The 13,358-nt window shown below is 33.7% G+C and overlaps 3 protein-coding genes across 3 annotated transcripts in view; all 3 read right to left on the bottom strand.

Annotated features, from left to right (window-relative positions):
• Nucleotides 1-3,809: 3,809 nt before the first annotated feature.
• LOC105566403 (guanine nucleotide exchange factor MSS4 homolog) lies at nucleotides 3,810-5,963 on the bottom strand. The gene is made up of 2 exons (XM_012020365.1): nucleotides 5,730-5,963; nucleotides 3,810-5,391 (listed from the first exon to the last, which is right to left on the bottom strand). The coding sequence occupies exons 1-2, from the start codon at nucleotides 5,853-5,855 to the stop codon at nucleotides 5,158-5,160; spliced, it is 360 nt and encodes a 119-aa protein (XP_011875755.1). The 5' UTR covers nucleotides 5,856-5,963; the 3' UTR covers nucleotides 3,810-5,157.
• A 3,321-nt stretch (nucleotides 5,964-9,284) lies between these two features.
• LOC105566402 lies at nucleotides 9,285-10,778 on the bottom strand. The gene is made up of 2 exons (XM_012020364.1): nucleotides 10,434-10,778; nucleotides 9,285-10,331 (listed from the first exon to the last, which is right to left on the bottom strand). The coding sequence occupies exons 1-2, from the start codon at nucleotides 10,672-10,674 to the stop codon at nucleotides 9,985-9,987; spliced, it is 588 nt and encodes a 195-aa protein (XP_011875754.1). The 5' UTR covers nucleotides 10,675-10,778; the 3' UTR covers nucleotides 9,285-9,984.
• A 90-nt stretch (nucleotides 10,779-10,868) lies between these two features.
• Nucleotides 10,869-13,358, bottom strand: part of LOC105566438 (origin recognition complex subunit 1) — a 6,807-nt gene continuing 4,317 nt past the window's right edge. Inside the window, exons 3-7 of the mRNA XM_012020441.1 lie at nucleotides 12,750-13,352; nucleotides 12,395-12,671; nucleotides 11,989-12,254; nucleotides 11,442-11,725; nucleotides 10,869-11,354 (exon numbers count right to left, since the gene is read on the bottom strand). Of these exons, the coding sequence (XP_011875831.1) occupies nucleotides 11,188-11,354; nucleotides 11,442-11,725; nucleotides 11,989-12,254; nucleotides 12,395-12,671; nucleotides 12,750-13,352 (1,597 nt within the window). The 3' untranslated portion in view covers nucleotides 10,869-11,187. The remainder of the gene's footprint in view (nucleotides 11,355-11,441; nucleotides 11,726-11,988; nucleotides 12,255-12,394; nucleotides 12,672-12,749; nucleotides 13,353-13,358) is intronic.

The raw sequence follows: 13,358 nt of genomic DNA, 5'->3' as shown, positions 1-13,358 counted from the left end.
CAAAAACAATATAACTGTGTTAGATCATCTCTCTAATTCCTCCGAGTTTGTTTGCAGCGTAGTGTTTCTCTCGAAAACTAGAGCCTAACTTTTCAGACAAAATTTTTCGTCGGCAATATTTATTTTGTATACCAATAAGAGATCATTGATCGAAGGCGTCTTTGATTTTCACAATTTAAAATGAATATTGAAACTTGACAGTTTTTCTATATCTTCTTTTCTGGCTGCATTGCTATAACTTTAAAACATTCAGTTTAAGATAAGCTTTCGAAATTTATTTCAAACAATAGGCGATGTAAGCGATATATTGCCTTTCATTTTATTGCAATATAATTCGTGCAAAAATTACTAGTTTCAAGCCAAAATACGTCAAACTATTAAGTATTTATATAAAGTTTATTGCTAATATGATATACTTGTCTTCTTCTGACTCACCTATACACTGCATTCGTCAACTTATAAAGCCAGATTGTGCTTGGTTTCGATATTTTTTTTCTTTAATACAGTTTTTCAGAATATTGGCTTTCATTTTATAAAGAAACAATCGCTCTATCGTGTTTTTTATTGATATGCGAATACATATGAATGCATATACAGATACATTTTGAAAGTCAGAAAACAATAAGTAAAATTTTTATCGTAAGGGGACGAGAAACAGAAAAAATGGAATAAATAATTTATATTTATTGACGAGCCCGATTAATATTTAAAATGTTATTCTTTTAGCAAAAGTAATTTTAAAGAGTCTAAAACAAAAATGACAAACAAGCATCTTTAGTGTAAAAATTTATTATTGCAGATTAAATTTATTTATTATTACATTATATATTACTTGTATATTATCTATTTGTTATGAGTAAAAGTAGAATAATTATTTAAGGCTTTTAAATTCAATTTTATATTTAAAAAGCTTGCCCGATGAAATCATTAAGAAAATATAATTTTGAGAATAGATTGAATAATGACATTTTGTCAAAAATATATTTATATAATTTTATGCTTAAAAACTGCGAAACAAATATTTTCTTACGTATATGTTTTTTAAATGTGTCCATCAGGAGGTTTGAAGATAGATTTTAATATTTTGGCTTTCCAAAAAATCATGACATTTTGAAGAGAAAAATTAGTTTCAGAAATACTAAAAGAGATTATAATATCATACTTTTAAAGAACCAAAATCTCAAAATCTGCCTTCATAAAGTTTTAACAAATATAATTAATTTATAATAATTAATTAAATTTAAACAACTTTTGTAGTTTGTGCTTTAGATCACAACTTTGAGAGTTATGCTACACACAACTCCTAAATGTAAAAGTTTTTGGCGATAAATATTTTACATAAAAAATACTTAAAAAATTGAAAATTTCTCTTTATTTTATAGTTTTTCGAATGTAAAATTATATAAATAAATTTATTTTTAACGCTAAAATGTTGTATTTTTAATCCATTCTCAATATTATATTCTTTTACTAAAACTGATATAGACAAATAAATTTTATACATCAGATTTCAGATATTATGAATTAAGCCATTTTTCATTTTTATAACATTGATTTATAATTATTGAAATGTGATTTTATGTACAAAAGCAGAATAACAATCAAATTCATTGATAACTTTATTTATTATTACTTAAAAGTGCAGCAAAAGTAAAACAATATAGAGGTATAAAAACACGAAATCAAAATTAAAAATTTCTTATTTAATTTTATATTATTATTAATTTATATATTATGCTTAATTTAAAAAGTTAAGTTGTATTAAGTAAAATAAAATTCCATTTCTCGTTTATAACATATATTATAAATTTTGTAATAATATTTACATATTCGTACGATAAGTTAATTTTATTATATAACACAGTATTCCTAATTTATTAATTAGAAATGCCTAATTATTTTTATATCTTTTATTAATACTTATCTGATTTAATTGCAGATCATATTTTTACCGCTTCACTATTATTTATTTTTTCACGTATAAATGTCTCTCGAAAAATCTATACGTGCAATTGACACATCGAATATTTCGTATCGTGAGGTGTAGAGGAAAATTTGCACATAAAAGTAATCAAACTTATTTAACCAAATTCATCATAGACCAATTTATAAGCAAATGGTTAGATCTACTAAGATAAATTTTAGAACAATGGAGAATTCATATAAATGTTTTGAACGTATTTATTTATATTAATGAGTAAATTAATATTATTAATGTTATTAGTGTTTAATGTTCCACGGACCAAGACGTATAGTAGTAATATGATACTACTATGTCGTCGTATTATCAGTGGCACTCTTTCAGAAAACAACACACGCAATTTGCATTATTTATATCTGTATACGAGTGCGAAAAGTTTCATTCTGATGTCGTGCGCGCGCGTTATAAGCAAAACTTTAGCATATGTAGTCGCGAAATATTAAGTATAAAAGAGACTCTTATTATTATGCAAAACATTTATTACTTTCTGCAATGGCCTGATAGATAAGGGGGGATGAATTACTGAAAATTTGATTTAAATTCTACATTATTTAAGATTAGAAATAACATTTCTCTTTACCATTGTTAATTCTTTAATTTCTTTCGTGCTTTTCTTCTTGTCTTGTAATTCCCACGGGTACAGTAAACTTCATTAACACCGTCGGGCGATAAAAAAGTAAATGCGAAAAATTTATAAAATAGTCCAGTAAATTTTTTCAACGTATATTACAAGCACATAACGTGCTACAAAATTTACTTATATCAAAGAAATAAATGCATTTCTTTTTGTTAACACAAATGGGCACGTAAATTGAATGATTTGCCAATGCAAAGTTATGTTATTTATTTATTTAGATAATAACTTCACTGTTCTAATATATGGATCAACGTGATGCGATTAAAAAATGCACAAGTGAAAGTGAGAAGAAAAGTATTAAAAAGTAGGACAGGTGAAAGATAGATAGAGATGAAAAAGAGAGAAGAAAATAGGGAGAAGGAAATTATACATAAACAGATTTAAGCGTCAAATTATTGAATAGAATTATTCGAAATTATTCTTTTAAGAAATCCTGAAAGAACACATGCGAATGTGTAGCATTATGAATAGAGAAAAGTCCCATAATGTGAGATGGAGGAGTTTCTGCTAAATTAGCATCATCTGTTGGTTCCACCACAAAATTGGAAATGTGTTTAGTGGAAAATTGGAGTAAAATGTGTTTAATGGAAAATTGACTGTTAGATTGTGTAATCGCCATTGCGAAAAGTAATAATGCTTATTGCATATTTACTTATATACATATAGAAGATACGTAACTTATGTATAAATATACTTTATTCCATTCTATTCAGCCAACGAATCGCGGAGAATTGATAAAAATTTGTCCTTCGAAATTACTATCTAAAATTAATTGATTTTGAGGTATTTTGAAACTCGTCTCTATAACGTTTAAAAAAAAAGGGATATAATTTCATAGCTTTTCAGTAAATTTTCTATCAAGTTTCAACAGCAATAGAATTTTACGATATACCTATATTTAATACTTCTTAAGAAACTTTTAAAACTTCTTATTTACATGTACATAAGTTGATAAACATATACCGGTAAAAAATTTTATATATAATTATATAGATTTATATACAAAATTTTTTACCGCGACACATAGTATTATTAGATAAAAAATAACAAAATTGCCGCAATTTGCTCGCGATGGTAATAATGTAGGCAAGCATATTTACATGGAGCGAGCATTGTAACGTCTCTTATCCTACATTCAAAAGAGTTTACATAAGTAGAAAAACTATATATATAATATAATAATTATTCAAATTGTTGAAAATACCTGATTATTTATTAGCTATTCTTCATTCATTTACTTATAAGAACATTCAGAGACAACCTCATGTCTCTGCAAAACATTCTATTCATTTACAATAATTCCTCTTACAATTCTTTATATAGCATATATATTATGTAATTCTTATACCTATAACCCTTACGATTAATGTTTTTATCGTTCTGCTCAGTCTTACTATTACGTATGATACAAAATAACAGTTTAGACGAAACTGTCGTACTTAAGATTGTCCTCTCATTAATTAGCGCTGTGTAACGCGTACGTGCGTGTATGCGTGCGTGGGTCCGCGCGCGCGCGCGCACACACTGTATAATACATTATATACGTCCGCATCTTTCGTCGTATGAAAGAACCATGCGTTTTGCTTTAGTGACGTACGCGTTTTAAGATGAGATAAAGCTGTGATGTTATTAATATCGGCGCGGTATGACTCGCACGAACGCGCGACTATTTTTGCAATATTTAAGATTAAAGGAGGATAAAATAAAAAAAGGGACGTAAATAAATAAAATACTGGTTAACTGAGCTCTCCCCCCTCCCCCCCCCCCAAGTCGCAAACAGGCTTTGCAAAACAGATAATGTATATGACAAGTATTGAAAATGTATTAACGCATATTATATACATGCATCGCATCGAGAAGTGTACACGTATAAGTATTACTCGCGCGGATACAACACCTCACGTATGATTAATTATATTAATTGTATGCGGCGTATAACCCATTTGTGATACTCGGCATACGAACGGCATACGAAGCAAGTGATACCGTAACGGCATAATTGAGTCACACGAATGCATTCATTAAGTAAGCAGATTTTTAATTGTAAATGGAGTTTATTGAATCGTTACATTGTACCGAGGATTAATTATCTGATTCATCAGCTGTTTGTAACATATTGTGATTAAATATTAAATTGTCAAGTAAAGAAAAACGGCAAGGGGCCGCGCCTTTACTTTACCACCGAGTCGTCGTTCCTGTGTGGCATCGGCACGATTTCCGACGTTGCACACGAGACAAGCGTAATTTTACCGTAACGATATAGTACCGTTGACATCATTGGCTTATTTTCATAACAAGCCTTTTTAAAAAACAAAATATTGAACTTAACCGTTTAAGTTAAAAAAAGGGAGAAATTTGGATAAAACCTAGAGACGCTTTTATGTACACACATACACACATATAAAGCACATATCCATAGCTTCCTAAATATCATTTATCTGCATGCCATCTTTCTGTACACTTGTGTCGCCGCGTACGCGCGTACATTTATACACGTATAAAATTAGAAAATTATCTCATCAACGCGCGCTTATCCCATTCATTCGTATTTCACTCTACGCAGCGCAATATAGGACATCTTGGTGGACAAGTCGTGCCAGCCCACCGGGCCTCTCTCGCAATCGGCGCATGCCAGGTACTTGAAGTTGCCCACCGTGTGGGACACGCCGATATTCTCGAAGGTGAACATATCTTCCACTAGCCAGTAGTCGGAAATGATCTCCGACTGACTGTCCCTGTCCTGTGCTTGGCTGTGGATGTAGGGTAGCGCAAACTGCAATCCCAAAATTTTTGCGTTCACTCGCTCGCTCGTGACGACGATCAATTGTCGGCTCGCGCGGCAATTGTCACGGGGTATTTAAACGCTCGATGCGCAAATTTTAAGCCGAGGGCACCGCTTACGAGGCACCGAGCGCGCGGAGTATAATTTTTAGGTTATAAACATTGGACGCACGGAGGATAGAAACGCGGTGAAAATATCGAAAGTGCGTATCTCGATAACGCAGCGGCACTCGTGGCAATTGAATTGCGAAAATTAATAATCACGCGAGGAGTCACGCGTGAGGTTGCTTCAATATTAATGTATACAGTACACAAAGTACCGATACTCACGTCCATGCTTATTAACCTGGCAGCTCCGGCATTGAGCATTTTCGACGGGCAAAATGTGCAGTAGATCTTGTGCTTATTTTTGCCCTCCGTATCCTTTTTCGATTCAACATCTCCGTCCGACGACATCGTCACTCCATGGAAATGAAATAAATTCCGGTACCCGGTTGAGATTAGCTGACTAATCGCCTCTCTCTCTGAAATCCTCCCCTCCGCGAGATAAATCGAATCGACGTGAATCGAGTCGGATTGAAATCGACACCGAAATCGAAATGGTGCTCTGATCGATAGCAATTCGAAATGCGAGCGACGTCTCGGATTCCGCGAAAATTACGTCTTTTCAAAGCGGATAACAGTTTTTAACGTACTTCATGGACGTGAAAATATATTTCGCTTCGAGCGAATCTCTTCATATCCGACCAGTACGGGAATTCTGTAACTTGTAATCGATGCTTTTCAGTATCGTTAACTAGCGACAGCCAATGGCGAGGACGATCTTCGAAAAAGACGCAGATTTTCATTGGTTGTTCCTAGTTAACTTTATCGAGAAACCTCGATAGCAAGTTACAGAATTCCCGTACAGATCGATGCACGCCGCCTAATTATTGTTACAATCGTGTTGACGAAGTTTCCATGTATAGTACATAAATAATAGTACACCGCGTACGGCGTCACCTTGTTTCGCCGAGCGTTGGATTCCAAGAAATGACGTAGCGCAGTAGAGCCCGAGCGTTGTAAACAACTCGGTCGAAGGCCGCGCACGGGTTCCAAGAAATGACGTAGCGCCGTGGAATTCGTGGAAAAACTATCGGCCGAAAAACAATTTCTATCATTCGGCGCGAGTCAGTCGAGCGAGGCGGGTGTTCCGCGTGTCGTCGCGTCGCTCCTCGTAACGCGATCGTTTCCTACGGGGATCTCGATCATCCGCTTACGTACGCGATCGTCTCGTTCGTGAGCCATTAACACCCGCCGAGAAATAATCTCTCTAATATTTACACGTACGAAACGTACGCGTATAAAGTGAAGTTTTTCATTCTCGTCGCGTTCGGGAGTGCCGTTTAAGGTCCAGTTTCACAAACATCGGTTAACTGTTAACCAGAGTTCAGTCGACTTCCTATCTTTCTCTATTTTGTTATCCGAGAAGAGATGGAGGATCAATTAACCATGGGTTAGCAGTTAAACGACGTTTGTGAAACTGGCCCTAAGTGACCGAATCAAAGACTTTTCGAAGTCCATTTGAGGAACAAGTATTCGTTAATTAAATGTCCGTTCCCGTCGATGGCCACGCTTCAGAGGTCCGGCAGTTTTTGAGGCTCGCAGTGGATACCGCGTGTCTCAACTTACTCGTCGCCTCGAAGTGGAGGCGAACTTGACGGAACAGAATACCCTCGCGCGGACTTAATAAACGGGAGTGTAAAATCGCGCGAACGATCTTTTGTGTTTTCGCGAGTGTGCCAGAGGACAATCCGAGTGGAGGAGGAGGCCGAGGAGAGGCATCGGGCACCGGCGGAGCAACTTTACGGTAAATATTTTTTATTTAGTGTAAAACTAATCTTTCTTCCGGTTTAGTTTTGAGTCGTTTCATTTCACAATTCTATAATTTCGAAGTAATTCGAGAACAAGAAGTAATTAGAAATTTTATAAAAGTTTATTCCGCTGAAGACCTTTCGTGGAAAATCTTTTACGAATTTATAATCATTTAAATATCCAATCAAGTAAAACGTTCAGTGCGCACAAGAGTTACTTTTATTTTGCAATATTAGTTTTCGTAAACATTGCTTTAATGAATTGTATATTTTTATGTTACAGGATCGACATTAGTTAACTCCGCTGCTGCGCATCGGGTGGTAAGTGAGTAACTTTTTTTATTAAGGTAACGAATCGACAACTCGTAGATCGTAGATTGTAGATAGTTTATCGTAGATTAGTACATCTCGTTGATTCGTTGCCTAAAATGGATAGAGTACAACGTAGTTTCATATTTTTTATGTTTATATATTTCATCTGTCGAAAGGAAGTGATCGCGATGTTCACTGTGGAGGGTTGGATGCCCATTCACGCAAAATATGACGAATATTATTGATGTATTCGTCGAGCTAGACTCTTGTACCCTATCCATTTTTCATTAACAAAATTATATACAAAGTAAAACAATATGACGTGAGAGTCTAATATTTTGCCGAGAACGCTGAAACTTTATATTATTTATTCCTCTGAAGATCTTTCGTGGAAAATCTTTTACGAATTTACAATCATTTAAATATCCAATCAAGTAAAACGTTCAGTGCGCATAAGAGTTACTTATATTATTTAATTATAACTAATATTATTTATATTATTTTCACACATTATTTGAGATTCTTGATTAACTAGAATATACAATTGTCGGTCTATCTATCGTACAGAAAATTTCTTTTCTCTAGCTCTCACGTCATTTGTTCTGTATGTGTACACACAGAAAAATATTATTGTACAGGGAAGAAAAGTAATTACTCAGTTTATTTTATTCCGTTCAAGTAATAGTTTGCTTCAACAAAGAATATTTTCTTAATAATAGTTTTAAGATATACTTGTTACTCGTCTTAGAAAAGCTTGCCATCTTATACTCAAAGAATTTATTGTTCTTTGAAGAAAATTATAAAACTTATTGAAGAATTCCGTATGCTTCTTTTAATAAAATCCGAAGAAACAAAATTGTTTTGCTTCAAATAATTCTATGTATTCTTGTTTGAAGTACTAGACTTACTAAGAACCAGAATATGTTTTGAGTAAATGTAACACTTGCGACGACATTATGATAGATTTGCGGATATATAAACTTATCAAATACTTGGAACAAATAATATTTACTGCAAGTAGTATATATTTTTCTGTGTGTATGTATGTGTATACACTTTCAAGATGCGTCTCGCATGAATACATGCACAGTTATACGCATCTTCATATTTTCGCGGTCGGTCTTCGCGATCAGCTTTTTAGAAAATTTTCAAGAAGTTATTAATTGTTTAATTTCAAATAAAATCAATATAACGGGAAGTAAATTGTTTTTTTATACATATATACTTGAATTTCGAATTTGGAGATTAAGTCACGAAGAAACAGTCATTATCTGTTCTTGAATAACTAACGGAGGTAAAAATATATTTGAGTTTTACGCAGCAAATTTTTTAAATTAAATTTCTTCCTTAATTAACTTCTCGTGATCGTGCATTTCGATATAATCGACGCTCGCATACAGTTCGAACCGTACGAAATATTTGTCGGTGACGATAATCCGACTATGGAAGGAATTTTCTTCCTTCCTGATCTCTGGTCAAAATGACCAGACTGTAAGGCCAGGAGCAACGAAAGGTATGTCCAATCTGGCCCAACGAAGGGATACGCCGAGTTAGTGGTCAATATTGGCCACTTTGACGTATTATGTGAATGTGTTGTACGATATATGTTGATTTCTTCTTATTCGTCAAAATTCGGGTGGGTTATATTCTTATCTTGTTTACATATTCTCGCATATGTGCGAGATTAAAAAGACTTCTATTAAATCCCTATTAAATCGCGTCGCGGTTTTAACGGAAGACTTGCAGGTAGGGAATCGGGTAGGCAGGGACAGGGGGAGATAATTCCATAATTAAAAAGGTAGATAAGATTATAACAGCAATGCATTACTATTAAATATAATTATATTTGCCATTATTTTTAATAAAAAGCTCTCAGTTAATATATTTTTAATAAAATGTGTTAAATTACACAAAAATAATTGGAAAGATTCTTCTAGAAGATAGTTCAAGCACAATATTATTTTAAGAATTATATAGTCAATATATCAAATGTGTTGTGCGTTATAGATAGAATGTATCTCGCATATACATATGAAATTGTCATTATTAGAGAGGCTATTAGAGAGATAAATTAGTATCTCAATTAATTACTCAAGAAAAAAATTATGAAATAAATTTTTCCTTTTAATAATGAAAATGGAAAAAGATGATTTGATTAGAAAATGTGTTAGCTAACAAACTTCTTTTAAATGTACTTGTTATATGACTATATTATTAATCTAAATTTGCTACGTTTTAGATTAAATACATGTATCTGCACGTGGGTGTACGTGCACACGCGCATGTAAATGTATCTTTAGAATTCGAGGGAGGACAGTGAGTATAAATTGGAAATTATACAAAAATATTTTTAATAAATTTTACAGAGTGTTCTACGTACATATTATTTTGAATTCATTATTTAAAACACACATATTTTATTATTTATTACTGTACGCAGTAATACAATTGTTGGAACACGCAAGTTTCTTCTGCTTTACTAATTTCCAATTATATTTTGCAAATTTTTCATCGAATGGTAACGGATCTGTTGTACAATTATTCCCTAGCGCGGGCCCAATGACGAAAATTAAATTACCTTTGTAGTTCTCCATATAATTACAGAATGCTGCACAGTTATTAAAGTAGCAAAATAGCATCGCATATCGTTTTGGCACTTGAAAATTTGAATTGTTCTCAACGAAGATGATATTTTTCAAGAATTGCGGAGGAGAATATTTGCTATTCCACCAAGAACTATCCAATTCTACACCCACAACGTCCAATCCTTAAAAAAGAAGTTGTAATCTTTATTACTCCTTATTCCTTAGCAATTACAAGTATTATCGAAGTGACTCAAGTCTATGTCAATATTATTGTAAAGATTTACCTGAACATTTTTGTAGCAACCATTCTAATAATCCACAACCACAGCCAATGCTCGCAATTCCAGATAAATTGTACTTTCGTATAATATCATTCATCCAATGTAGGTCATTCACGTCAGGTAACACCCATGACAATCTACTAGGCTTCGGATTGTCACTCGTGAAAGATAAAGCAGCAATCTCTTCCCATTTTTGAGCATTATATAATGAAAGAATATTTCCGTCGAGATCGTCGCCGTTCATTACTTGTAGCTTTCTTTATGTGTACGTATTAATAATATCAGTAACTCACTAAGACTTAAAAGACAAAACAGCCATCACTTTTGCAGCACGTCACAAAAAGTAAAATACTGCTAGCCAACAGATTTATGAATGAGAGAGGAAGGATTCATCCGTGAACTTGAGTTGTGTAATTTTTCCAATAATAGATTGACTCATTGCCATACAGTCGAACATATATTTCTAAGGATATTCGTTCACTAGACGCTATTTTACTGCGACACGATATATCGCCCAAAATAGAAACGAAAATGAAATTATTAGAAATTGCATTTACATTTCAATTTTTTTTATTGCAATATTACAATGAAAATATATCTGCGCGAGGTAGAGAGTAAACGACGAGCAAATTGTAAAGTCACAGTTCATAAAAAAAGCACGCATATCTCATTCTTTGTACAAAAAGAAATAAACTAATTGATATAATAAATTAAATTAATAATAAAGAGTGAGCATTTATCCAAATTTTGCACGTCCTCAATCAATATCAACTTCTTGTAATGCATAATGCATCTCATCCTTTGATGTATTCAGCAGAATCTTTTGATGTATATCGCTACCTGAATATTCGCATATCAACAATCTGTAGTCACCCAACTTTGCGCAAATATCAAGCACCTGAGTAACATTGGGAGTTTTGTAACCTAGAAACAGAAGTTACAATGATATAAAATGCCCTTTAAGCATATCACATTCTTCCATTAATAATACGTTTTTCTTTATATACAAACCATCGAAGGAACATAGAGATTCAAACTGTTTGTAAACATTTATAAAACAAACTTCTTCCACGCCAATTCGCTTGACTTCCACGCATACGGCTTGCAAGAATATTTGTTCGAATTTTGAACAATGTTTTATCGCTTGAACTTTTGGATTTATTATCATCTCTGACAAAGCCTCATTCACATCTTGTACGCTTACTGTAGTATTATTGCGCGCTTCCGTGATTTCTGCCACTCGGCGACAAATGTCCAGAGCACGGCGAGCATCGCCTGATACTGCAGATACCTTACTAAAAGACATAATACGTGTTCTTGAAACGGTTAATCAAATTTCATTAATTTCATTATAAAAATTAACAATTAAAAAGTACAGTCAATATAATTCATAGGATATGATAATAAAAATGCGCTAATGTTTGAAGAACATTTTGCAGTAATAAAGTTACACAAAACCAAGCATTAAAACTATATTAAAATTAAATATATACATAAAATAGATCAACAAGGTATTTAAGAATAAACTATTTAAATGAAGAAATCATATAATGCTTACCGTGCAATTAATTGTATAATTTCATTCTCAAAAATGTCTGTGTTTTTAAGTCTGGTTAACACTATCTCATACAATTGCTTATAATTGTATGGTTCGAAAGTTACGCGGGTAAGACCTAATCGCGATGTGACTCTACCCATTAAAACTCTTTCTGGAAGATCCATAGTATTGGCAATAGTAATAACTACTAATCGAGCAGAGGCTTTTGTAGGCCAATCCAATAGATTATATATTACGTCTTGTCGTTTTGTACATAATAAATCAAGCTACGAGTAAAGGAAAAGCAATAAAAAATGAGTGAGGCAAGAAATTAAAAATTACTTAACATAATATATCAAAGACAATAAAATAATGGAAGGTAAACATATACATGTAAAGAATAAAGATACGTATGTACGTAACGTACCTCGTCTACAAGTAGCAATGTCATTGACCTCTTAGCATTACTATTAAACCTCTTTTCTAACGTATTATATGCTTGTTCCCACGTTAAAACTTGCCCAGATAATTGCTTTAGAATCTGCACGTAGGCTTGCCTGGGCTCAGACAGCTTCATACCATTGATCTCAACAAAGTCGAAATAGTCCAGTTTACCCTTTTCCACGGATCTCTTTAGACATTTCATGATCTCATTTACAGTAGCGGTTTTTCCCGTACCTGGGACGCCGTTTATGTAGATGCTTCTGCAATAGAATCGATACGTAACAGCATGTCAGGGAAAGTAAATGCAAACACGTTAAGCAATGTCTAGACAAGCTTACCCTCCGCTATTATCCTTTAGCTTGCTCTCCAGGAATGTATAAATGTTGTTGAACTCTTCTTCTCTGCAAGGCAGCGACTTGGGCACTGCACTGACATGCAACCTAGTTCTGAGCTCTTGCAATGGCGTTGTTGGCTTAACCAGCATGTCAGTTCTCATTTTCATAGACGGTGTCAAAGCGCTGTGCCTCAATGGCCCACGACCCTTCGGTGTACTCAAGCCATTCGGCACCACTGGTGACTCGGCAGTGTCACCGTTTACTCGACCAGTTTTCACGGGCGAACTTTTGCCAGTTTTACGTGCAACTTCCACCTTGTTAGCTTTACTCTCATGTTTGCGTACCGATTCGCGTTTATTAGACATGGTTAAAATTGCCTTGCGACCGGTTTTCTGAGTTCTTGATCTTTTCGGGGTGTCGCTAAGTGAAACGTTTCGCGCTGCTTCTGTCTCAAGGTACTTTCCGCTACTTGGTGAACTGTCTATGTTATCCTCTTTTAATTCTTCGTCCACAGAGAGAGATGTACATTTTGATCTAGTTCTAACTTTCGGCGTAGCGTCGTCATCGTCTGTGGAATGAACTCGACTGCGTTTATCAAGTTTTGATCTAGTT

This window comes from Vollenhovia emeryi, unplaced genomic scaffold (assembly GCF_000949405.1).
Source record: "Vollenhovia emeryi isolate VEMERY1.0 unplaced genomic scaffold, V.emery_V1.0 DF939145.1, whole genome shotgun sequence".
Lineage (NCBI taxonomy): Eukaryota > Metazoa > Arthropoda > Insecta > Hymenoptera > Formicidae > Vollenhovia > Vollenhovia emeryi.
The sequence above is the reverse complement of the archived record's forward strand: the minus strand, read 5'-3'. Positions and strand labels throughout refer to the sequence as shown.

What these genes read in the sequence shown, in the direction of transcription:
- LOC105566403 (XM_012020365.1), bottom strand. Translation starts at nt 5,855, where the DNA reads ATGTCGTCGGACGGAGATGTTGAATCGAAAAAGGATACGGAGGGCAAA. An exon ending in CCAGGTTAATAAGCATGGAC is followed by an intron (nt 5,392 to 5,729) that starts GTGAGTATCGGT and finishes TTGGGATTGCAG; the next exon opens with TTTGCGCTACCCTACATCCA.
- LOC105566402 (XM_012020364.1), bottom strand. Translation starts at nt 10,674, where the DNA reads ATGAACGGCGACGATCTCGACGGAAATATTCTTTCATTATATAATGCT. An exon ending in GTTGCTACAAAAATGTTCAG is followed by an intron (nt 10,332 to 10,433) that starts GTAAATCTTTAC and finishes TTCTTTTTTAAG; the next exon opens with GATTGGACGTTGTGGGTGTA.